The 26798-nt window shown below is 43.5% G+C and overlaps 1 protein-coding gene across 1 annotated transcript in view; it reads left to right on the top strand.

The window, feature by feature from the left end:
- ATAD1 (ATPase family AAA domain containing 1) overlaps positions 1–25796 on the top strand; it is a 42921-nt gene extending 17125 nt beyond the window's left edge. Inside the window, exons 5-10 of the mRNA XM_077454138.1 lie at positions 1294–1494; positions 2121–2227; positions 4459–4548; positions 18578–18628; positions 19260–19393; positions 19923–25796. Coding sequence (XP_077310264.1) covers positions 1294–1494; positions 2121–2227; positions 4459–4548; positions 18578–18628; positions 19260–19393; positions 19923–20040 — 701 coding nt within the window. The 3' untranslated portion in view covers positions 20041–25796. The remainder of the gene's footprint in view (positions 1–1293; positions 1495–2120; positions 2228–4458; positions 4549–18577; positions 18629–19259; positions 19394–19922) is intronic.
- The last annotated feature ends 1002 nt before the right edge of the window (positions 25797–26798 follow it).

Consider the following 26798-nt stretch of genomic DNA (forward strand, 5'->3'; position numbering starts at 1 on the left):
GTTGTTGTCTGCTATGTTTAGACTTTGCTACATGCAGGGAGTGTTGTCTTTTTTTTTTTTTTTTTAAAAGAACAGATAGAATAAAAAAAATGGAGATCTCCTGACTGCTTGAATTTTTTTTGACGAAAACCATGCGCACTTGCGCTGTAATCGCGATGCATCGCCGAATCGAATCGTTGACATGATAATCGTAATCGAATCGTGAGGCCAGTGAAGATGCACACCTCTATTTGTTGGTTAATCATGTGACCTCTTGAAGATACTATTTTTAAGTGTTATTCATTTGTTTTATCAGCCATGACTGAGGACTAATGTCCGAAACATGTAGGCGGTTTTACAGCTTTGTACCTGCATTTAATAAAGAAATACTATTTTGGATGTCATCCTGAGTGCTTGACCATCCCTTTCCTTTATTCTGGTACGCTGGAGGTGTCAGCAGGGTCTGAGCAGCTGGTGAAGCTTTTATGTGGGAAGGTTGCACCGTCTAAACACCTGTTCTCCTTAGCTGACTTTGATTGTCTTTGAGTGTCTCAGCTAGTCGGTATGGAGAATCTCAGATGGCTGTGACACTCGTGGACATCGTTGGACAGAGAAGGACGTCAGGTAAGTATTGGGGAGGCTGAGGGGGGGGCTGCTGCACACAGAAGGCTAGCATAACTGGTTGGACTATGGTAAATTGTTTGTTAAAATTGAGTTCCACCCCCCTCAAAAATAAAAATTAATTAATGTACATAAAAAAATAAACCCTTTGGCGAAAATGTTTTTTTATTTTTTATGCACCTCTAAATACCTGTTGCTAGGGGGTCCCTCATAGTCTGCCTCCTTCAGAGCCTGAACTCTTGATGTCACTTCTCTCGGCGGAGGAAGGGAGATCAGCTCTCCCTCCTCCCCTCTAGGCAGTCATCTGGGACATGGCACAGGTCCCAGATGACTGCGTGGCCAATCACGGTGCGTGTCTCACTCATGCAGTTACAATGCCTGTTCCACCGTGCGGAGGGGGAGACGAGAGGGGCTTCGCTGGACCCTGGGACAAGTAAGTGTCCGATTTATTAAAAGTCAGCAGCCGCAGTATTTTTGTAGCTGCTGACTTTTAATTTTTTTTTTTTTTTTTTTAAAGGAACTCCACTTTAAATAGTTTCTGGGTGTCCAATTCATCTTCTGTAAGCAGCAGCATAACCCGACTAGAATTCCTGCGTTTCCGATTGGCTGTGTTTTGTTAAGAATGTTCATTATTTACACTCAGCAATCGGCCCATTTGGCTAATCCATAATTGTGTGCTATTAAATGTTATAGGTGTCCTTCTCTACGGACCTCCAGGATGTGGTAAAACTCTTATCGCCAAAGCAACAGCAAAGGAAGCAGGGTGTCGCTTTATTAATCTGCAGCCATCCACTTTGACAGACAAATGGTATGGGGAGTCCCAGAAACTGGCTGCTGCGGTGTTTTCACTGGCGGTGAAGCTTCAGCCATCTATTATCTTCATTGATGAAATAGGTAATTTTTTTTATTTTGAGAATTCCAGTTGTTAAACTTTAACTCAAGGTTGGTGAAACCTTACATATGAATACATGTGGTTCTGAAGTTAACTTGAATTATGCCCACACATCAGCACATTCTGAATATTGGACAGTCTGATCTGAAACAGAAGCAAACTACCCCTAACATGAACATTTCTTTATTCAGTTTGAGACATTGTTTTGGGATCCACATGGATTACATGGTTACCGTACACATTGACAGGTGCTGTCATCATGCACCATCTGTCTGATATGCAAGGAAGCCTTTTGCACACTCCATGAAACACAATGGAAACAGATCTTTGTGACATTGCAGCTTCACTACAACCAAGAGCTTTACTATAACATCTCTTGGCTGCTGGGATGGACTAGTGGAAGTAGGGGAGGACTTAGGAATACAGTGCTTCATGGCAATTCATACTTATCTTTACATAATAGGCTCTTGTATTGAAAGTGTAAAGGCATGGGGTATAAAAAGGCTTTCTACCACTGTACATGGGTAGTGTATGGTAATAGTTTTGCTCAACTTTGTTTCTGGAGGTAGCTGGGCTGCACACTTCCATTGAACATATTTTCTCATTTTTAACTTCTGTATCCATAAAGATTCTTTCCTTCGGAGTCGTTCAAGTAATGACCATGAGGCAACAGCAATGATGAAAGCTCAGTTCATGAGTCTGTGGGATGGACTGGACACGGATTATAGCTGTCAGGTATTTATCCACGGCTAGCTGCCTTTTTTTTCTTAGTTTGTTACCCCAAAATGTCAAATTTCAGGTATGTGTCTGTATTATGTACCGTATTTATCGGCATATAACACGCACCCCAAGTTTAGGAGGAAATTTTAACCGGTTCCGACCAGTGCACGCCAATGTACGTCGGCAGAATGGCACGGGCAGGCAAATGGGCGTACCTGTACGTCCCTTTAAATTTGCCGCCCTGCCATCGCGAGGTCGGGACCCCCGTGAGTCTGGTCGCGGCTCCCGCGGATTCGATGGCCGCGGGCATACCCGCGATCGTCTCACGGGCGGCTGAACGGAGAGATGCTGTTGTAAACAGCATCTCCCCATTCTGCCTAGCAAACTAGTGATGCAGATCTCTGCTCCATGTGATTGGAGCAGAGATCAGTGTTCACTAAATAAAAGCCCAGCCCCCAACAGTAGGTAACACACCCCTAGGAGCACTTAACCCCTACACTGGAATTTGTCATTTATACAGCAATCAGTGCTATTTAAATGCACTGTGGTCCCAAAAATGTGTCATAAATGTCCGATGTGTCCGCCATAATGTCGCAGTCACAATTAAAATCGCTGATCACCACCATTACTAGTAAAAAAAAAAAAAAAAATTATTAATAAAAATGCCATAAAACTATCCCCTATTTTGTAAACGCTATAACTTTTGCGCAAACCAATCAATCGCTTATTGCGATTTTTTTTATTTATTTATTATTATTTTTTTACCAAAAATATGTAGAAGAATACGTATCGGCCTAAACTGAGGGGAAAAAAATGTTTTTTTATATATTTTTGGGGGATATTTAATATAACAAAAAGTAAAAAAAAAAAATTCAAAATTGTCACTCTATTTTTGTTTATAGTGCAAAAAATAAAAACCACAGGGGTGATCAAATACCACCAAAAGAAAGCTCTATTTGTGGGGAAAAAAAGGACGTCAATTTTTTTTGGTAGCCACGTCGCATGACTGCGCAATTGTCAGTTAAAGCGACGCAGTGCCGAATCGCAAAAAGTGGTCTGGTCTTTGACCAGCAAAATGGTCCGGGGCTGAAGTGGTTAAGGAAAAAAACTTGCCATTTAAATGCCCATCAATGAAGCCTTGTCAGTGTCCATTTTGCAGCCTTACCGTTTAAAAATGGTTCTGCCGAGATACAGAGCCGGATGTCCTGTGTAGCTCTCGGCCGTTCTCTGCGGCACTCGGCCGCTCTTGGCAGCTTTCAGAGGCTCACGTGGGACTGCGAGAGCAGCTGAAAGCCGCCACAAACGATGATTTTAAGGGGAAAAAATGTGTGTTATACACTAATAAATACGGTAGTTGCATTAAAAAGTAGCCTTTTCTCTTTTGATTGTTTACATGGATGTAAAATTACCTGTTGATCCTGACACACCCCTGTGCCCAGCTTGTCACAAGGGAGGACCAGTGTACAGAAGCCTTTGAAGCATCTGCCTTTTACACTGGCACAGTGTGCCTGTACTCCAATTGGACTGCTGCTGCTGCCACACCCTGCACTATTTGACTGGCAGCGGCTGTCAGTTTCCTTTTTTTTTTTTAGGTAGTTCCTGACATCCTAATAAAACTTGTGTTCATTTGAAAATATGACTTCAAATAAAAGTGAAGCTGCTAACACTATACCTTGATACAAGGTATAAAATCATACATGCAGAAAGTGTACTTCCTGACATCTTGCCTACAAATGTCCAGAAATATTATGCTTTGAACAGAAAAAAATGTAGCCGATGCAACAGTTGAAAACTACTTTTGGAGAGCGACTCTCCCTGCAAAACACAGCACAAAATTCCTCAGCAATTGGCACTAGACAGTAAAAGGGACCCATAAAACTTGCTGAGATTTCAAAATCTCTATTGCCTACAAATATGGGTGGAAAGTGCACATGTTAAGGTTCTGTCTGTATTGCTTGGTCTTGCTCTAATTTATGTGATCTACAACAGTATGTCATCAGAGTAGGCATCCATGTACATTACCATACCATATTCCCAGTAACCTTGTGACAGAACTCTGGGTCCTTGAGTAGTGTTTACCAAATGAATGACTCCGGGCATGAGTAAATAATTTTTTATACATGTAATTTACTGTATTTAGAAATTTCATTCTAGGATAGCATTTTATAAAAGAATGTCTGCATAGAAAAGCCCTTTAAAACACTGGACGTCCTTATAAGTGTTGGTTTTTTGTTTTTTCTTTACAGGTGATTGTAATGGGGGCCACAAATCGTCCTCAAGATCTGGACACAGCAATTATGAGGAGAATGCCCACCAGATTTCATATCAATCAACCGGTATGTTCATTATGATGGAATGCTAACAGTTCCCCTATTAAATTATGTGTTAAATGGAGTAATGTTTTCCAGCTGTTGGTTGATAGTGATTAATGAACCTCAAAAGCCAGGTAGCTCATTTACACAAATCATAGTGGACCTTGTCATTGGACAGGGAGGCCACTTGTACAATAAAGTACCCAGAGTTTGAGTTGCCAAATCAATGCTAGATTTGCAAATTTAAGCACCTCAGTTTCAGGGTGGGAATGTATGTGCAGGACCTTCAAAGTGTCTGCTTACTGTTTTAGCTAGCTGTATAGAGACAGGATTACGTTTATAAAGATACAGGTTTTTTTTTTCTCAGGTAGATCTGAGGGTCACACCTTATACTTTATTGAATATCAAGTATATAAACCGACAATAGTGGAAAAAGTCTAATTCAAAAAGAGCTGCTCTGTACTGCAAGAAAATAGAAAAAAACAATACATGGTTTTTATAATCATCTAAAGTGCTGTAGTTATACATAAGGCATGATGCACATTGGTTTCTTGCGAATGCTTTATCTTGTGAATCAGCTTTAAAAAAAACGTACCCAAGCTGCATTTTTTTTTCAAACCAGTTTAGTAGCGTTTGCAGTTTGGGCCAGAATTTCAATTTATTCTGGCCATTGAAATAAACGCTGAAGTGCAAAAAGGGCCTAGTGTTTAGGCACGTTTAACAGCGTTCAGATTTCTTTTTTTGTGGTCAAAATTCCCTCTCCTGAATGTGATTTTAGGGTGTTCATCAAACATCCTCTAAACTCACCTGCTCCTAAACTGCTAAACATGTCCATGTGTGCATTGACACATGGGATAACGTAGAGGAGAGTTCAAGGGCTGAAAACTAAATGCCTAAGCTCACAACAAAGGCCCAATTGTTAAAAACCTTTACATAATCATAAAATCATCACATTTGTGTTAACAAATCTAACCTTCTAACATTGCAAACTATCATTCTAAAAATGAGTTGATGCTATACACCAGGGATATGCAATTAGCGGACCTCCAGCTGTTGCAGAACTACAAGTCCCATGAGGCATAGCAAGACTCTGACAGCCCCAAGCATGACACTCAAAGGCATGATGGGACTTGTAGTTTTGCAACAGCTGGAGGTCCGCTAATTGCATATCCCTGATATACACCAATACTTGGCCTATAATTTGCCCTTTACAATCTGATATGGCAACAGAGGTCTTTGACGCATTCTCTTTGCCAATACATTTCATGGATAGCAAAAACTTCTTCTGGACAGACCAAAGATAAGCAGTTTTACTAAATATAAAGAAAAACACGATTAGAAAAATCATGTATACAACAGCATGAAACCATTAATTATATACAGCTTTAAACATACTTGTCGGTTTAAAGAATTAAAAAAATCCAAAAGCAACGTGCTGTATAAGTAGCATTAGTAGGTAAAGCTGAAAGATGCTTGTGAAACATTTAGATGGTGTATGTACCTTTCACAGATTAGCAGGATTCCAGGTGCCCATGAGTAAAATTGTGATAGTAAACAGCAAGCCAACTGTGGGAAACTCTGGAAAAAAAAAAAAAAAACTTAGTTGAAGTTTAGTCAAAATTTAACTAAGGCTAAACCTACTCCCATTCTAAGCTTGTCCTCTAACCCTGTAAGAATAGATGTGTGTACTTTATGTATTCTAAAGCCACGCCAATCCGGTCCCATAATCAGCTGGCAGCTTCAGTGTAGAGGAGGTACAGCCGACAACAAATACCCCATAGTTAGGTAGTACACAAGCAACCTGTCTTGTGATGCTACTCCTTCCATATTAGGATCCTCAGAAGAGGATAAATAAGTATCTTCCAAATATTTGAGAAGATCTATCTGACCCCCAGCCTCCTGCACCTCAATAAGAGGGTCCTGAGCACTAGATGGGAATCTATGTTTAGCCCCACTATAGCGAGACATAGCATCAATCTTCTCCTAAATTACAAATGGTCAAAGAAAAAACCTATTGTATGATATATACAGGGACTGAATTTATGCAACAACAGTTAAACCCTAACAGCTCAATCTGACCAGCCGCATCCCTCTCAGAGGAGGATGACATTCTTTTGGAAATAGATTTAGTTTATAGTGAAAACCATTGACCCCTTTAGAGGAGTTCCTGGTCCCATTACCACTCAAAGCCTGAAGCATAAAGCAGAGGCACTACCAGCAAAAGAATGTATACTGCTAGACTATAGTTCAGCACCCTTAACTGCTATTAATCCTAGCCTGGTAAAGTATAACGTGTCAAAGGGAAATGCCTGTGTCACTAACCTGAACAAGCCATCCTCCTCATGTGTACCTCCACAGCCAGCAGCAGGTACACATAGCGCTTACACACTTCCTCCATGTGTGGCCGGCATCTGATGCCGTTAGCCACGCCCCCTCCTTTCAAAGGAAAATGTTTTCCCACGCGAGTGGCGGCTCGGGCGTCCTGTAACAGCAGACATGGCAGCGCGGTGGGAGATGAAAATCCTCCACTTGAGTGGCCACGCGTTCTGTACCCCCTTTTTAACCACTTTCAGACCGGACCATTTTGCTGGTAAATGACCAGAGGTCTTTTTACAATTTGGCACTGCGCTGCTTTAACTGGTAATTGCGCGGTCATGCAATGTTGTACCCAAACAAAATTTGCGTCCTTTTCTTCCCACAAATAGAGCTTTCTTTTGATGGTATTTGATTGCCTCTGCGATTTTTATTTTTTGCGATATAAACGTAAAAAGACCGCAAATTTTGAAAAAAATTATATTTTCGACTTTTTGTTATTAGAAAAATCCAATAAACTCAATTTTAGTCATACATTTAGGCCAAAATGTATTCAGCCACATGTCTTTGGTAAAAAAAAAGTCAATAATTGTATATTTATTGGCTTGCGCAAAAGTTGTCACATCTACAAACTAAGGTACGTTTTCTGGAAATTACGCAGCTTTTAGTTTACGACTGCCTATCTCATTTCTTGAGGTGCTAAAATGGCAGGGCAGTACAAAACCCCCCCAAATGACCCCATTTTGGAAAGTAGACCCCCTAAGGAAATTGATAAGTGGCATGTTGAGCCCATTGAATATTTTATTTTTTTGCCTCAAGCGATTGAATAATGACAAAAAAAAATTATTTTTTTTTTTTACACAAAGTTGTCACTAAATGATATATTGCTCACACATGCTATGGGCATATGTGAAATGACACCCCAAAATAAATTCTGCTGCTTCTCCTGAGTACGGGGATACCACATATGTGGGACTTTTTGGGAGCCTAGCTGCGTACGGGGCCCCGAAAACCAAGAACCGCCTTCAGGTTTTCTAAGGGCGTTACAGTTTTGAAGGCCATAAAATGCCAAGATGGCACAAACCCCCCCCCAAATGACCCCATTTTGGAAAGTAGACACCCCTAAATTTAGGGGTACACTAGTGAGACTAGGTAATAAATGGCGGGTGCCCTGAAACTATAAAAAAATAACTAACCAACCAGCGTCACCTGTAACAGTTATATGGTGATCACTGGTGAAAGGGTTAACTAGGGGGCAATCAGGGGGCTTTATGCGGTAGTATATGGGGGTCCCTGGCGCTATAAAAAGCTGCGGCGAACCTAAATACCTACCTGCCTAACTAGCGTCACCTGTGACACTAATACAGCGATCAGAAAAACGATCGCTTATTAGGCTGGGTTCACACTGGAGCGATACGGGAACGCCACGAATCCGCGGCGGGTTCCCGCATCACATGCCTCCCGGCGGCAGTTCACACTGCCCTATGCGAACTGCTGGGAGTGTCAGTGAAATGTTAATGACACCCACAGATCAGTTCGCATATCGCAGTGCGATCTGCAAACTCGGATCGCATGGTGTGAACACCCATGCGATCCGATTCTGCTGCGGACCAAAAAAAGGGTCCCGTGCGAGTTTGCGGCGGGTGCGACACGAATTCAGCCATACTATCTGTATGGCTGAACTCGAATCGCACAGAGATCGGATGTGATTTGCACTGCAGTGCGGTGCGAATCACATCCGTTCTCATAAACCGCTGCAATGTGAACCCAGCCTTAGTGACACTGGCGACGGGGGGTGATCACGGGGTTAAACCTTTATTGGGGGGTTAGGGGGGTACCTTTAGAACTAAAGGGGGCTAACCCTAACTGCCCTAACAGTTATTACAGTCACAAATGACACCCGCCGGGTGATCAGGGGGTTAAACCTTTATTAGGTAATAAATGGCGGGTGCCCTGAAACTATAAAAAAATAACTAACCAACCAGCGTCACCTGTAACCAGTTATATGGTGATCACTGGTGAAAGGGTTAACTAGGGGGCAATCAGGGGGCTTTATGCGGTAGTATATGGGGGTCCCTGGCGCTATAAAAAGCTGCGGCGAACCTAAATACTTACCTGCCTAACTAGCGTCACCTGTGACACTAATGCAGCGATCAGAAAAACGATCGCTTATTAGGCTGGGTTCACACTGGAGCGATGCGGGAACGCCACGAATCCGCGGCGGGTTCCCGCATCGCATGCCTCCCGGCAGCAGTTCACACTGCCCTATGCGAACTGCTGGGAGTGTCAGTGAAATGTTAATGACACCCCCAGATCAGTTCGCATATCGCAGTGCGATCTGCAAACTCGGATCGCATGGTGTGAACACCCATGCGATCCGATTCTGCTGCGGGCCAAAAAAAGGGTCCCGTGCGAATTTGCGGCGGGTGCGATGCGAATTCAGCCATACTATCTGTATGGCTGAACTCGAATCGCACAGAGATCGGATGTGATTTGCACTGCAGTGCGGTGCGAATCACATTCGTTCTCATAAACCGCTGCAATGTGAACCCAGCCTTAGTGACACTGGCGATGGGGGGTGATCACGGGGTTAAACCTTTATTGGGGGGTTAGGGGGGTACATTAGAACTAAAGGGGGCTAACCCTAACTGCCCTAACAGTTATTACAGTCACAAATGACACCAATGCAAAAAAAAAAAAAAATGACATTGGTGTCACTGTGACTGGGGGGGCAGGGGTAATTGGGGGGTGATCGGGGGGGTGTGAGTGTGCCTGGCATGTTCTACTGTGTAGTGTCGTGTTGGTGCAACTCACCGATCCTCTCTCCTCGGTGTCGGAATGAAAAATACACGGAGGAGAGATTATATCACTTCCTCTCCTGTGTTTACATTACAGGAGAGGAAGTGATGTCACGGAGGATTTTCATTCGTCAGGAGCGATCGCGAGGGGGTGGCCATGAATGAATGGCCTTCCCCTCATCCGGGATCGCTCCCGAACGAATACCGACCGCCGCAGGCACCGGGCGGGGGCCCGGTCGGGCCCCCGACCCGCGGGCAGGCAAAGACGTACATGTAAGCCCTTATGCCTGCCCGTGCCATTCTGTCCACGTACATCGTCGTGTGGCGGTCGGGAAGTGGTTAAAAAAAAAAAAAGCAAACTGCTCTTATATCAATCAAGGGGAAAAAGATTATTATTGTGGGCGCAAGAGGAGACCCAGACCCCCTTTTCTTAACGGAGGATTTGTTGTGGCCAGAGGGGAAGGAGAAATGAAGGCTTATGTGCTGTTTCCAGCATCAGGTCGTGAGTGCTCAATACAGCCCCCAGTGGTGACACATATGCATGACAGCATTATACATAGAAGGAGAAATTCCTGAGAAAATATCTCTTACCTTATCCTTGCAACAGGGTTTATCTGAGATAAAAACCCAATCTTCACCCTTCACGATGGGCTCTGAGACCTTTTAGGAAACCTTCAGGAACAGGGGCACCTCAGGTTACCCACAATCCTGGACCTGCAACAGCACCCTGCCAGTAAAAACTTTATGGCCTTTCTACCAAAAAGTACTGGATCCCAGGGTCCAGCTCTCTAAAGAGGAGCGTTCGCAAGCAAAACCTTGTTTCTTCAGACACGAGGCCCACTGCTATCCATTTAGCCCATGAAAGGACATCAGAACGCATCTGGTCAGCATGGCTAGCTCCAGTAGGGAAGCTTTCAGTGGAGCTCAGCTCAGCACAGCACATCTTTACTCGTGACCAACACCTTAGACAATGACAAAAAACTGAGGACTCCCAGTAGTGGGATGGGGGGTTATATAGGGAGTACACTTTTTGCCTTAGGTGATGGACACTGGCATGCCCTATCAGTGGCCCTATAACCCACATAGTAAGTACTATGACTTTGTGTCCCCTGATGTACATCAAAGAAAAGGATTTTACAGGTAAGCTGTTTTAAAAATCCTGTTTTCAGTTTTCATCACTGTCACATTTTGACAATTGCGTGGTCATGCAATGCTGTACCCAAATTACATTTTTATAATTTTTTTTCACACAAATACAACTTTCTTTTGGTGTTATTTAATCACTGATGGCAAATTTTGAAGGAAAAAAAATACTATCTGTGATCAGCCAAGTCTCATAGACTCGGCGTTCAGAGTACACCGCGTGCGGCTCGGTAGGACATCTATGGACGCCCTCCTGGCAATTAAGGCTCAAGCAGTAGCCGTCTTTTGGCTATAGCACGGATGGGAATAAGTTAAAAAAAACACTTTGATTTGAGTATTTATAGGTTGAGCACTTAAATATTTTTTTCCGGTATATGTAGTGTCATGTATTTAGACTTTCATAAGTAGCAGCACCTTTTCCATATACCGTATTTATCGGCGTAAAACACACGCCGGCGTATAACACGCACCCCAAGTTTAGGAAAAAACTTTTAGGAGGGAAGTTTAAGGAAAAAAAAAAGTAATCTCCGCTGATTGGGAGCGGAGCGACCACCACTGACATAAACAAAGCCGAGTGCTCTCGGCTCCGCTCGCAGTCCCGCCCACGTGACTGTGAGTGGGGCCGAGACTAGCCAAGTGTTTTTTCGGCTTTGTGTGTGTCGGCGGTGCTCGCTCGGCTCACAGTCACGCCCAGTCCCGCCATTGGACCTGTGTTATGTCCATCATAAGGGCGGGACTGGGCATGACTGTGAGCAGATCGAGCACCGCTGACATACACAAAGCCAAGTACACTCAGCTAGTCTCGGCTCCGCTCACAGTCACGTGGGCAGAACTGCGAGAGGAGCCAAGACTAGCTGAGTATACTCGGCTTTGTGTATGTCGGCAGGGCTCGCTCTGCTCACAATCAGCAGGGATCGGCGTATAACACGCACCCACAATTTTCCCCTGATTTTAAAGGGGAAAAAGTGCATTTTATATGCCAATAAATACGGTATATAAAAATGTTTCCACTTTAAGTGATGGCTATTAGTGAGAAATTGTTTATGAATCCAGTTGTTAGAAACCTGTTAGCCATGTGGAAGAAAAGTGGAAGTACTGCTCAGTTTTCTTCCATCTTAATCTACATTAGGGAACTGACACATGTGGTCTGATGGGCCTGAATAGGTATAACCTTATGGTTCCTTTCCTTCAGATTTTTTATAAATCAGCTCTGTTGTGTCCTATCAGGGACTAGATATCGCTAGCTGGCCACAACATCCTTATTTTCTGGTGCAGTGTGGGGACCATTTCAGTTACTAGTAAAAAATAAAGATTTAGGCTATTTAGGTACCATGATATTTGATTGAATATAAAATTCAAGCCTCACCAGATCAGTTTGTAATGGATATGGTTTGCTGTCCAGGACCCAGTGTAGCAGTGCTTCTCATTGTATTCCCCATATGCTCCCCATGCACCTCCAAACTTGTAGGAAATACTAATGCCGCCTCTTACTTAGTTAGGTTGAATAAAGACACCAGACTATCTAGTTCAACCTGAGGGAGTGAGTGTGGGTGCGTGGCCACAATTATCCCTATTTTATTTAAGGTACCCATATAGCGCTGTTAATTTAAGCAGCGCTCCACACATACATCGCACAATCGCATCGGTCCTTACCCTCAAAGAGCCCACAATCCAAGGTCCCCAACTCACATTGATATACTAGGGCCCATTTTGGACAGAAGCCAATTAACCTACTAGCATGTCTTTTGGAGTGTGGGAGGAAACCAGACTACCATGCAAACACCAGGCAGGTAGTGTCGTGGTTGAGATTCGAACCAGCGACCCTTTTTACTGCTAGGTGAGAGTGCTACCCACTACACCACTGTGACTGAATCACACAGCCTCTTCCAGTGTATCCTGGTTGTGACAGGGTTTATCATCAAACTGGCATCACTAGTAGGCATTATCAGGAGTGGTGTGCATGCTAATGCAGCCTGCCCAGTGTTGCCCCCTCCCTGTGGCTGTTTACATTCTAGCAGCACGCAGACACTGCCAAAACAGCACTAGGAAAGCTAAGGAGACTTTGCTGGCAAAAAGGTCTTCTCACTTCCAAAATTGCTGCCCTAATATCGGCACTGCCTTAGTCGACTCTGGATCATTTCTCAGTAGGTGAGGGAAAATGGTATGATGATGACCACTGGATGTTGTGCTAGAGTTGGACATTAAATTCTTTCAGTGATTTCCAGCTTTTTTTTTTTTTTTGTCCCCGTTGTGCCATTTGCCCTTCTCTAGGCACAACTGTATGCCTAGTTGGTTTTATTTCCTGTTAAATGCAAATATTTGTGTGCATATACTATAATACCATGCATGTATTTACATGTTGCAGCTGCATTCAAGTTTTAAAGTAAGTTTCCCAAGTGTTCTTCCAGGACAGCCCTTGAGAGATGGAGCTCCTCCCATCGACACAGGAAACACATTGCCACAGTTCAAAAGGCGGTCCCTCAGGTCCCTGGTCAGTCATTTGTGTTTCCTCCGTCGGAGGAACATGTTGCCAGGAACCTGGAGGCCCCTCTCAGGGGCTGCCTGAGAACCTGCAAGCCTAAGGGACTGGGTCCTGGTTTATGGCTGCAGTTTGGGTCCATACCTTTTTTTTTCTTTGGCTCGGGTACCGTCCAGCTGAACCGGAGCAGACCCGTTACCCTCCTCCTTCCAGTGCCGAGGTGGCCAGGGGCAGAATGACGCCGGTTTCCCCCAGGAGTGGTGAGTGGAACCTTCCATCTTCCCTCCTCGTTGCAGGGGGTCGGAGACGCCGAGCGTTCACTTCCGGCGGAACCGCGTCATCACTGCGTGCCGAGACTTCCGGTTCCGGGTCTCTAAGGGTACAAGGAGGAGAGGGAGAGCCAGCGCTGTGCCTGTAAAGCCCGACCAGCGTCCAGCTATACCGGATTAGCGGCGGGATTCGGAGCGTCAGAGGGGGACCATGGAGGCTATTCCCCAGGATACTCCGGCGGAGACAGGCACCAGCCAAACCCAGGTAGGCTGCTGGGCATGCTATTACTCTGGTGGAGTGGTGGTGTTTGTAGGCTGGGCCCTGTAGTACCCCACGGTGGCGGTTTACTCACAGTGAGGTTGTTTGTTAGTGGTGATTCTAAGAGGGACATGGTGCTGACGCTAAGAAATCCTTTGTCTTCTTATTTTCAGGCTAAAGAGATGCCAAGGGAAGACAAGACAGGCCGCAAAAAGTGTCCTAATTGTGGGAATAGGTTGTCCTCTGGCTCTAACAAAGCCCTATGCAAGCAATGCATTGCAAGCTTGCTTAAATCTGAGGCAGATTCCCCTTTAGCAAAGTTTTTGGGCTCCTTTAAAGAGGAAATGGCGTCGACCTTTAAGTCCCTCCGGGAGTTAATCACTGACGTGGGATCAGCTGCAGCTGCCTCCACGAGTAAAACAACTATAATCTCATCCTCACCATGCCTTACAACACCCAGCTCAGGGGAGCCCCGTATGGTCAGGGAGCCTAGCCCCACGTTGATTAGCCCCGAATCCTCTGACACTGACTCGGGTCAGGAAGAGGATCAAGCAGCATCTAAAGCCTCAAAATATAGATTATCTCTCGAGGAAGTAGATGAGCTAATGGGGGCTATCTATGATACGCTGGAAATTGAGGAGGAAGAAACTCAGTTATCCAGACATGATCAAATGTATGAGGCTCTGGGGAAAAAGAAAGCAAGGGTTTTTCCTATACATAAGGTGCTTTCTGACCTTGTCCTTAAGGAGTGGTCTGAACCAGACAAGAAGGTTTTCTTTCCTAAATCCCTTAAGAGAAGGTTCCCTTTTGATGAGAGCCCAGAGGCGGTCTGGAATAAAAATCCAAAACTAGACGCCCCTCTGTCCAAAATCTCAAAGCAGGCTGATCTGGCCTTTGAGGATATGGGCCACCTGAAAGATCCCATGGACAGGAGAACAGACATTGTCTTAAAGAGGGCCTGGGATGCCTCTATGGCAGGCTTAAAACCAGCTCTAGCCACTTCCTGTGTAGCTAGAAACCTGGAGTTCTGGTTATCGCAACTACAAGAACACTTAAAGGCAGGCACTCCTAGGGGGGAGCTTTTGAAATCCTTCCCTATGCTTTTTAAGGCCACCAGTTTCATCTCTGACGCCTCCACGGACTCCGTTAAATTTACGGCTAAATCTGCAGCACTTTCAGTGGCAGCAAGGAGGTCAGTATGGATGAAAACCTGGGGGGGAGACACGGCGTCTAAAACCCGCCTGTGCAGCGTCCCTTTTACAGGAGACTTAGTCTTCGGGCCTGAATTAGACTCCGCCTTAGAAAGGACGGCGGACAAAAAGAAAACCTTTCCCGCAAAAAAGAAAAATTTTCAAAGAAAATTTTTTCGTCCCTTTAAGGAACCCTCTAAATCAGAGAAGAGTTCAACCCCCAAAAAACATTGGTCGGGACATAAAGGGAAAGGAAAAGGGGGCATACTGTTTAGCCGCCCCAATCAGGATCCCAAACCCCAGTGACGTCAGGGTTCCTGTGGGAGGAAGATTAAGCAAATTTCTTCCTCAATGGGAAGAGACAACCTCGAACGAGTTTGTCTTAAACATAATAAAAAGGGGTCATGCGCTGGAATTTCACAGCAACCCTCCTTCCAAGTTTCTGGTGACAAAGCTTCCAAGTCACTCAGAAAAGGCCAGGGCCTTACCTTTACTAATAGGGGAAATGGTAGATCAAGAAGTATTGACACCAGTCCCTATTCAGGAACAAGGGGACGGTTTTTACTCGCACATCTTTGTGGTAAGAAAACCGTCAGGGAGATTCAGACTAATTATGAACCTCCGTCCACTGAATCGCTCCATCCGTTACAAGAGATTTCGGATGGAGTCCATTTATTCCATAAAGAATCTCCTGCAGAAAGAGACATTTATGGCAACCCTGGACCTAAGGGATGCTTATCTGCACATTCCAATAAGGGAGGAATGCCAGAAATTCCTTCGGATGGCAGTGCAGATAGACACAAAGGTTTACCACTTTCAGTGCAGAGCACTTCCCTTCGGTCTATCATCCTCTCCGAGAATCTTTACCAAGGTTCTCGGAGAGGCTTTAGTTCCTCTGAGGCTTCAATCAGTCTCAATTATCCCCTACCTAGACGATCTGCTCCTAACAGCCCACTCAGAGAGTCGTCTTTCTCAGGACCTAGAATTGACTCAACTCAGTCTGAGTCGATTAGGGTGGATTGTCAGTCAGGAGAAATCCAAGACAACCCCAACACAGGAGATCCTGTATCTGGGGTACTGGATCAAGTCTGTAGATCAGAAAATTATACTGCCGGAAGAAAAGATTTTGAATCTGTGGCAGAGAATATCTTTTCTTCAATGCAGCCCCAAGTGTACGGTGAGGGAAGTAATGTCGGTCTTAGGTCTTATGACGGCAGCCATTCCAGCCGTACAATGGGCCAGGTTCCATCAAAGAGAACTTCAGGGTTTTCTGTTAGAACAATTAAAAGGCAGAGATCTGGAGGAGGAGGTATCGATCCCCTCAAGGGTAAAACGCTCCCTCTGGTGGTGGAAGGACAGGGAGAACCTAAACAAAGGGGTTCATTGGGTCCTCCCTATCACTTCAACACTAACAACGGATGCGAGCAGTTGGGGCTGGGGAGCCCACCTAGGCTCAAGCTGGGTCCAGGACAAGTGGACCCCAGAGGAGAAATGTTTCTCTTCCAATTGGAAAGAACTAACAGCAATCCTGAGAGCTGTTCTAGCTTTCCACCCCGCAATACGGGGTCACCATCTACAAGTCCGTTCAGACAATACGACGGCTGTAGCATACATAAACAAACAAGGAGGAACCAGAAGTCCTCGTTTGATGTTGGTAGCCAGACGCATTCTCCAGTGGGCAGAAGCCAATCTGGAATCCATTTCTGCAGTTCACCTGAAAGGGGAGCTGAACAACAAGGCGGACTTCTTGAGTCGACAGAGAATTTCGAACCAAGAATGGTCCTTACACCCAGAGGCATTCAATCTCATAACAGCTCACTGGGGAGAACCAGAGGTAGACCTTTTTGCGAGCAAGAAAAATGCAAAGGTTCCCAATTTTTTCTCGCTAAACCCAGGAGATCAACCCCTGGCGGTAGATGCCTTGCAAACTCCATGGACTTTCAGTCTGGCGTATGCATTTCCCCCTCTTCATCTCATTCCGAGGGTCCTAGCAAGATTCCTCAAGGAAAAAACCTGTTTGATTCTAGTAGCACCTTTTTGGCCCAGGAGACCGTGGTTCACAACGTTGCTACAATTGACAGACTGTCCGCCTCTAAGACTTCCCTACAGACAGGACCTCCTGTCGCAGGGACCTCTTTACCATCCGCAGGTCGCCACACTGAAGCTGTCAGCGTGGTTACTGAGGAGGAAATCTTAAGGAGTAAAGGCCTGTCAGACGAGGTAATTGCGACCTTACTACAGAGTCGCAAACCAGTCACGAGAGCTATTTACAAAAAAGTCTGGAAAAAATTCAATAGCTGGCTGAATGGCCGGGACATAAATACGGCTAATATTCTACAGTTTTTACAGGAAGGTGTAAACAAGGGTTTAACCCTAAGTACTATTAAAGTACAGATAGCTGCCTTAAGTGTATACCTAGATGAACGCTTACAGGAAAATCCTTTTGTCGCTAGATTCTGTAAGGCAGTCGCTAGACGCAAGCCAGTCAGAATCACAAAAGTCCCATCCTGGGATTTAGCAGTTGTGCTAAAAGCTTTCTTGGGGTCACCCTTTGAGCCTATCTCAGAGGCCTCCCTAAGGCTTATTACCTTTAAGACAGTTCTCCTGGTGGCAATCACTTCAGCCCGTAGGGTCAGTGAAATCCAAGCACTTTCCATCAGGGAACCATTCCTACAGATCCTAGAAGACAGAGTCATTCTAAAGACAGACCCTGGGTTCTTACCAAAGGTAGCATCTAGCTTCCATAGGTCCCAAGATATTGTCCTCCCTTCATTTTGTCAAAATGCAGCAAATGAGAAAGAGGAACGTTTTCATTTATTGGATGTGAGGAGGTGTATTCTAGAATATCTTAAAATAACAAATCCATTCAGAATCTCAGACTCCCTTTTTGTCCTTTTTTCCGGACAGCGTAGGGGACAGAAAGCTTCAAAAGTAACCATAGCTAGATGGATTAGGCTAGCTATAGCAGAGGGGTATAAGGCCTTGAATAGAGATCCTCCTGAGGGTGTTAAAGCTCACTCAACAAGAGCGTTGTCTGCATCCTGGGCAGAAAGAGCTGGTGCCACCCCGGAGCAGGTATGTAAAGCAGCCACATGGTCAAGCTTTTCCACCTTTACAAGGCATTACCGACTGGACTTAATGTCTAGTCAGGATCAGGCCTTTGGGAGGAAAGTCCTCCAGGCCGTGGTCCCCCCCTAATCTGGTAAGTACTTGGGGATCCTCTCAAGGGCTGTCCTGGAAGAACACTTGGGAAAACTGGAGTTAGTACTTACCGGTAACTCCTTTTCCGGTGGTCTTCCAGGACAGCACGATCCCACCCTTTATTTGATTGTAGTGATGTACTAATGTTATTACCTGTTATGGTTTATATGTTTTTCAGTTCCATCCTTCGGTTCTTGGTGAATGACTGACCAGGGACCTGAGGGACCGCCTTTTGAACTGTGGCAATGTGTTTCCTGTGTCGATGGGAGGAGCTCCATCTCTCAAGGGCTGTCCTGGAAGACCACCGGAAAAGGAGTTACCGGTAAGTACTAACTCCAGTTTTTGCTGCCTGCCTTTTGTGTTACCCATGCATTAATAACCTGTCTGTTTTTCCTTTTCAGGCTTTGAGACAGCGAGAGGCAATACTTAATCTCATACTGAGGCATGAGAATGTAAGCAGCTCTCTAAATTGTTCTATTTGGTGTACCTGTTTATAGGTAAATGGTGAGATATGACCATTTTGGTTAGACTGTGTTCTCCCAACAGCCTTAGAAATCCAACTGGGATATCCTGCTAAGTATGCAGCCAGTGAAGTTAAGACTGCTGACCTGCATATTCCAGTTCAATAACTTGCTAAGTACTGAAGAAAGGATTATAATGGCAGCCTCCAAACTTGGATCCTGTAGAAATGGGATGGGCAGTAGCATTTCACTTATTATATCCCTGACAAGTTCCCGGTAGGGTTCGTTCACACTTGTCCATTTTACTGCAGCAAAACCATGCTTTTTGCTGACTGAAATTTTTTTTTTAAGTAGAAACCAGATTCTTTGCTATGTTGCTGGTTCACATCTATGTACTGCAGTTTAGTATTTTCTAAAAGGGAAACTGTAGGGGTCCATTATATATGACTATATACACCTATACATGTACTTTACCAAGTGCACTACATGCACATGAAGCAATGGGAACCTTGGCTCAACACATAGTTTGGATAGGTATGCTGGAGTCTGTTGGATTGATTATCACCTAAATATGACAATATTATTTGAATGATTGAATTCAAAGCTGCCCTTTCTTTAATAGGTGGACCTGGATGTGGATTTGATGCAGGTTGCGAGAGGTACTGATGGTTTTTCTGGAAGTGACCTGAAGGAAATGTGTCGGGATGCTGCTCTGCTGTGTGTCAGGGAGTGTGTCGCCAGTAGCACAGAGGAAAGGTTAGTGACATGTGAATGTACAGTGCTCACCTCCTGGTGGCAGCAATTCCTTTCTGGAAATTGAATTTTTGACTTGTAGCCAGGTTTTCTTTCCAAGAGTAGCCAACTCACAAAAATAAACGTTTTTGTGTTTGTTCACGGCAGGATTTTTTATTTTTTTACCTGGATTTGACCTAAACCTAACTGACCTGAATTTTGTCAGAAGTCTTGTTTCAAGGACAGTTGTATTGTGTTAGTGCATTTATTAAAATATGTAGCATGTTGACTGAATATCTATTTTAGCTACGTTAAGCATAGTTTACAGTTACAATCTGTTTTTGTAATTCACTTTAAAGTCTTACTTTCTGCGATTTTCCTTTACTGATATGTCCATTAGGACATTGGTAATGAGTATGTGACAGAATGCAGTGAAGTATATCCACAGAGTAACATTTGTAGATCTGTGCATTTTATAGTGGTTCTATCTTTTCTCTACCTCAAATCAGTTTGTAAAATCTTTTTTTTTTTTTTTTTCTCCATTCCTCTGCAGTCTCAATGAGGAGATACGGCCCATTCAGCAGCAAGATCTAATGAAAGCTATTGAAAAAATGAAGAAATCGAAGACTGCAACGAACCAAGGAGGTTTAATGCACGTTAGCTTGGATTGAACTCCTGTCACCTGACATTACCCAAGCTGTTAGCTAGAAAGGGCACATGTAAGGGATGATGCGCTAGGAGGAAGCAGCACCATCCTTGTGGACTTCAGCCTCCACTGCTGTACTCCAGCAACTATTCACTATAAAATAAAGAGCCTTGCAGAGAGGAAGCCGTGCCTCTCTGGTTGTCATGTTAGCGGCTAACGTTGACTGAAATGTGTTGAATGAGTATGTCATGTTTACTTTGTAAGATTACCATGTCTATCTGACTAGTGGCATTCCAACAAAGGGACAAAAAACCACACGGGGCTGCTGTACACATTGGCATGCCGTGGGGACCTGTATCTAATGTATATTTGAAAACTAAATGATAATTGGATGTTCAGTGTCTCTCTAGTCCATGATTTGGTCTCTAGTCCATGATTTGGTCTATTGTAAAAGATCTAAGCCCATCAGTACTTTTTTTTTTTTTTTTTCTTTTAACTACACACAGGTGGATTTAAATCTAAAAGTGAGGTTTAACGTAAACCTGTCGTCATGTCCACCAAAATGTGAAACGTGTAGGTTATCATTGCTGGTAAAGTATAGGCACCCTGCCAGTGAGTCTGTGGCCAGTATAGCCTCTGCTATTAAATGGTGGGAAAAGACCTAGCACCAGAGAGAAGTTTTTGAGAGAAATCAAGGCCCTGTGTAAAGCCTAAAGTCCAGCCATGTACTAAGGAACCAATCTGAAGATGAAAACCTGTACCCTTAGTTTTAAATTGGTGGTTTCTTGTTATTATGTCACTCTTATTGATTGTGCTAGCAGTGGTTGGGTTCAGATCCCTGGACCGAATTTTTGGAAACCCTTAAAATGGTTACCAGATTATAATAAAATTACAGCATTAGGGGCTGTCTAATTGGGGTAGACTTGCAAAAATATTTTTTAGAACAGCAGTTAAAGAAAACAGTTTGTGGGTACATACATAAAGTAAAAATATTAATGTCATGATTTGTTCAGTACAAAATAGGATTTCCAAAAGCTCTAGCAAGGAGATAACAGAGGCTCCATTCACACTTTGCATAGCGGGAACTCGTGTTTCTACTCACCATTTTGTGTGGCCGATTTTCACGCAATTCAATGTCACACAAAGGATATCATATTCACTTCAATGCCGCTTCTTTTTGGGCGACCAAGCTTATTTTTTTATTTTTTTGCGATCTTTAAAATCCCGTTTTGCTGCGATTGCAGCGCGATTCTTTTGCGACAAAATTGCACCACGTTTGCTATTCTTTCTAAATAGCATTCCGATCAATGCACATTGCGTTTTTTGCACTGATTGTCACACGATTTGGAATCGTGGGCAGAATCACAGCAATTCCAAATCGCCAATTGTGAATTGGGGCTTGTTGAAAAACTGACGTGCGTGCGGATGAGATGGGAAAAAAGACACCTAGCGAAGTCTTTGCATGTAATGGATGTTTCTAATGCATTACATTCTCTGTTTAAATTCCAATATAGACACATTTTGCTGGATCCATATCTGACATGAAAGGACAGTTGCACTGAATTTTTGTCTTGATTGTATAGTCTCCAAATGTGACTTTAGAAGATGACTGTCTTGTGAATTGTTTAGTTATGGCACCCTATTATCATAGTATTCCTTTTATATTTGTTATGCAGATTTAATTGGTCATAAGGAATGTGATGTGATCTGAAAATTCTGGGAAACGTTTCTAAAACTTGCCCAAGCTGAAGTTGGTACTTATGGAATACTACAGACTGTTCTTACAAAACAGTAGAAATGTGCATCTGTGCTTCTAAAAACGCCACTTTTAGGTGCATTTGACTTTTTTTTTTTTTTCTTGTTCCACTAAATACCCCTCAATTGTGTCCATTAATTTAAAGGCAAAAAAAAGCCCTCTGCCAGCACATTAAGGAGCAGCAGCATTTTGGGAGGGGAAAAAAAAGCGATTGACGTGCAATCGGCATTGATGCTAGGTGTATTTAGCGCTTTGGCATTCATTTCAATGGCCAGAATAAATCATTATTATGGTCAATAAAATTAACCCCCAACTTCTTGATGCTCCTAAATGTATTTACAAAAATGCTGCTTTTCTCCTGCCAGGATAGATGGGCAAACACCCAGTGTGCAAGAGGTCTAAACATTTCAGACTTTAAAAGTAGATGAAAAATAAATTTTTCAGTCTGCAAAAATTGCTTATGTAGCCAGTTTCAAGTGCTCATGTTACCTTGCTAATGCAGAGCAAAGTGACAGTGTCTTTGCAAATGGCCTCTTCAACCCAATTGTTATCGCCTTACCAGTACTTCCTTGCTTCTCCTTCACAGTATACTGTATAAAAAAACACAGAACACCTGGAGCGCTGCGAGTCTAGGGCCAAGTAGAGTGAGGAGGAGTAATCAAATAAGTGGATCAGACCCAGTGCAGCATGGAAAGAGATGCGACAGTCAAAGAAAAACCACAAAACGCAGCGCTCTGAAAGAATGATCAAATTAATTCCAACGTAGTACTGTATGCATAAACAATGCTATTTATTCCATAAAGTAAAAAAAAAAAGATTGAACGGTCAAAGTTTAAAATAAATGGTAGTGAATTTAACCGGTAACCTCAGAGTGGATAAGGGGGAAAGAATCATCCAGGAGGCTTGCCTGGAGATGGTTTGAACATCAATTATCATCCAAGGAAATGGAGGGGAGAAAATTCAGTTCCCAAAGGGGGAGCGTACTGACTGCTGGCAAAACCTGCCAGCTCTAGGTGGATGCCACGGCTGGATGGTGGTCAGCAGGATGGATAAAAAGGCAACCTGTGTGATTTAAACAGCCCCAGAGGGAACAACTAGGCCGGGCAGGGTCGATATTCTCAGTGCGCCTATGCACCTTCTGTGATGTCACTGCTGTGCCGGAGATGAAGGTGAAAGGTGTCATGAAATCGGTTGTGTAAGCGTCCACTGTTCTGTTACCGTGACTTACATGTTTTGCACGCATGCGCTTTGTCAAAGTCTCAGCCAGGACGGCAACAGAAGCAAGATATAAAGAGAGAGAGCGCTAATTACAAGCCTGAGGATAATTGCCACCTCCTCACTGCTCATTTTTAAAGGGGTAGGCTCTAAAAAGCTCCATATGATTGGTACAATTCATAAACCTCAGAATAGACCTAAAAGGCCATAAATTAGCATCTATCTATTGTAAGACCAACTGTTGTAGAGCAATAAAAGCGATTGTTTTTGTTTTTCATATATATGAAAAACAAAAAGAATAGTTCCTATGCAGAAACAATAATATGATATAATAAATGCCCATGACCATACATAACTTAATGCATGTAATAGTCATGTGTACAGCAGTGGTGTAGTGGTTAGCACTTTCACCCAGCAGCAAAAAGGGGCCACTAGTTTGAATCCCGACTGAATCCATCCACCTGGAGTTTTCATCTTCTCCCTGTACCCGCATGGGTCTCCTCCAGCTACTCCTGTTTCCTCCCACACTCTAAAGACATGCCGGTAGGTCAATTGGACCCCATCCAAATTGGCCCCAGCATGTATGAATGTGTGTCAGGGAACCCAGGCTGTAAGATCTCCGGGGTCAGGGACCAACGTGAACGCACAATGCACATGCAGAGCGCCTGTTCAAATAAAAAAAAAATGCCACATAAGCACCCAAAATAAATCTGTCTAATATAAGATACTATTCATATAAAAATATCCAAAAATGTAATCAAATGAGATTATCTCTCTCTCTAGATAGATAGAAATCATATCAACATAAACAACATATGACGTTGTTTTTTGTTTTTTTACACCCCACTTTTCCCCTTTTTTTTTTTTTTTTTTTTCCCCCATTTTATACTAAAAACAAACCTACAATAAAATGTACGCAGGACGGGCAAATTTAAATAAAGGTATTAATCTCGAGTACTTCATTTAAGCCAGGGGGCGAAAGTGACCCCATCATAAAAATCCAAACATTTTCACTCCTGCAAAGGAGAGGAAATCTCTCATTGGCCGTGAGTGTGGCCATCGGAATAGCCTCAATGGAAAAATATACTGTATACCCTCATCTAGTGTGACAGTACTTGGGTCTAACAGCCAGTCACCAAATCCGAGCAATATTGCATGTCCAGGGCGTCTGAGGGGCCCTTTGCAGACACATTGTCAATTTGCCCTGCATATGTAGGATGACCATGACTCTTTGCACAGCCAATTTTTCAGTGCATAAATAAATCTGATGGCGGAACTGTTCTTCTAACTCGGGGTTCTCCAAACTTTCTAAACAAAGGGCTAATTTACTCTCCTTCAGACTTTAGTGCGCTGGACTGTGGCCTTTGTGAGTAGAAAATGTCCTGATATCAGTGGGAATAAACAATGCAATTTCTGGTGCCACTGGGAGGAATAGCGCCCCATCCTTGTCATCACCGAGAGGAATAACACCCCATCCTTGTTGTCGCTGAGAGGAATAACACCCCATCCTTGTCATCCTTGAGAGGGGTAGTGCCCCATCATTGGTGTCATTGGGAGAAATAGTTTCCCAAGGGCTGGATAAAGACAAGCAAAGGGCCACATTCGACCCCCCCCCCCCCCCCCAGGCCACAGTTTGGCGACCACTGATGTAACCCATAGCAACAAAAGTCTTCTTCATCTGTCTCAAATTCACTACAGGAGAATGAAAGATAATTGTGTCTGCTGCAGGCAACAAGTGACTGTTTTCCTTCACAAAACTAAGGTTTTCAATGCTTGTGCACATCAGATTTAACAGTCTTAAAACCCTGCACATGCGAAGAGCACTTTCTCTGCTCCTGTTGCAGAAACTCTGAGCTCAAACTCTGCTGCAAAAAGGGGAGAGGCAAGGCACAATGCCATGTGCGGGGCTTTCAGAATTCCATGTTCATAAATATTGAACAATCCCACGTCATTGTGGGCTAGATTCCATTTTATTCTGTTGCTATTGGGTTTATTAAAGCATATATGAACCCTCTTGAAAAACAACCCATTCAGTTTAAATTCTAAATAAAATGTGTGTGGATAGAAAACATAAGTTCCTTTTTTTTTTTTAACTATGATCACATACCCCCTGTTCTCACCGGCATAAGAACAGCTCAGGGAGGGGAAACAGCAGCACACTGAGCTTCCCAGTGATTAGCTGTGCGAGGGGGGTCAGCACAAGTGTTATTGGTGGAGATCAGCATAGCTATTGCTTTCATGCTTAGTGTGGTCAGTTTTTAATAGGAAAGCAGAGGGACTGGCAGAAACTCCAGAAATTTCACAAAAAGGACAGGATACTTTTTCATGCAAGTACAGGAGAGACATGTCAGTAATATGAAATGTTGGAGTAACATAAACTTTAACCACTCTTTGGAAGTCACCCCATCTACTTTTCTGGTATGATTTCAATGTGTTAAAGGCTGACATCAAGTGGTTTAGCCCCTTAGTACCAGATATATAAAATCACTTGTAAAAAGTGCTAGCAATTCTCGATACCGCCTACTGCTCATTTTCACGTAATTTTTCACTCTTTAAGAAAAAGAATAGGGATCTGAACTTTATGTCCCCGGCATTGTTCTGTTGTGTTCTTGTGGTATTTGTTGGCATCTTGTTGGATGTGGTTCTGTTTCGATCATATCATTTGCTGATTGTCATGGATTGCTTGCTATGTATATTTGTTTTTACGATGCAGAATGTATGAAACGTTTGCTATTATTATGATTTGTTTTTACTATCATTCTGAATGTTTCATTGAAGTGTGTACATTAAACACATGTTATGAACTAAAATGACTCTGCTCTCTGCTTATACATGTACTGAAACAAATGTGCAGGGTTTTCTTCCGCAGGTAAAGGGTACAGTGGGAAGCAGACGCAGGATGGTGAGTCGGATGATATTTCTGCTGTGCACTTTTTATGTACCTTTTTGTACTTTGTTCTGCGCACACACTTTGATGTCATAGAAAACAAGAACTTGTTATTGAAATGAGTAGAAATTACACGCTGCTGTCTTGTACAACAGAGTTCTGCTCCAGAGAACATTCTCACTTGCAATACACCTGTCACAAATGAAGAGTATGAAGGATTTGTACACAAATCTTGCCTAATTTCATAAGTTTTATTGTTTGAATAAGCATGCTGAGGTGTGAGCGTGTTGAAGCATTTCAGCAATATCCTGCTGTAAATTATTTGTATTTCAATAAAATACTTTGGAATTTTGGCAAGAAAGACCTACAGATCTTTGTGGATTTGTGAGATGGCCTGGCAAGCGGTGATCCTGGCCCCCCAAGGTGGTAACAAGGTTTGCTTTGAATGAAAGCAGACCAATTGACGCATCAAAATGTGTTGGTGCAGAGTATTATAGGAAATGCTGCATTCTTCAGGTTGGTGACTTAGAATTGAAGCCATTGCTCAGGTCAGGTAGCATTTTCAGCAATGGCATCCCATTAATCTCTTATGACAGGTGTGGTTTAAGGGCGCATTAGAAAACTTTTTCTTACAGCAATATAAGCCTCCATTTAGTCTTTTTATATTTATCTTAAATACAAACAGTATCATGTTTGTATGTGGGCTCCCCTTCTGTCCCCTTGTATGGTATCTGAGGCATAAGGTTTTGAGGCAGAGTGGTTGGAGGAGTGGAGCAATTAACTGGCTATTCCTGAAAATACCCGGGGGGGGGGGGGGGGGGCGGTAATATCCACAAGCTGATGGAGACTTTGTAGCTGGAAAGCACAAAGCAAAGTCAAAGATATCTGGTGAGTGTTATACAGCACAGAGTGTTGCATGAGGCAC

This window comes from Lithobates pipiens, unplaced genomic scaffold, assembly GCF_037356315.1.
Source record: "Lithobates pipiens isolate NorthernLeopardFrog02 unplaced genomic scaffold, aLitPip1_a1.2 Scaffold_25, whole genome shotgun sequence".
Taxonomy (NCBI): Eukaryota; Metazoa; Chordata; class Amphibia; order Anura; family Ranidae; genus Lithobates; species Lithobates pipiens.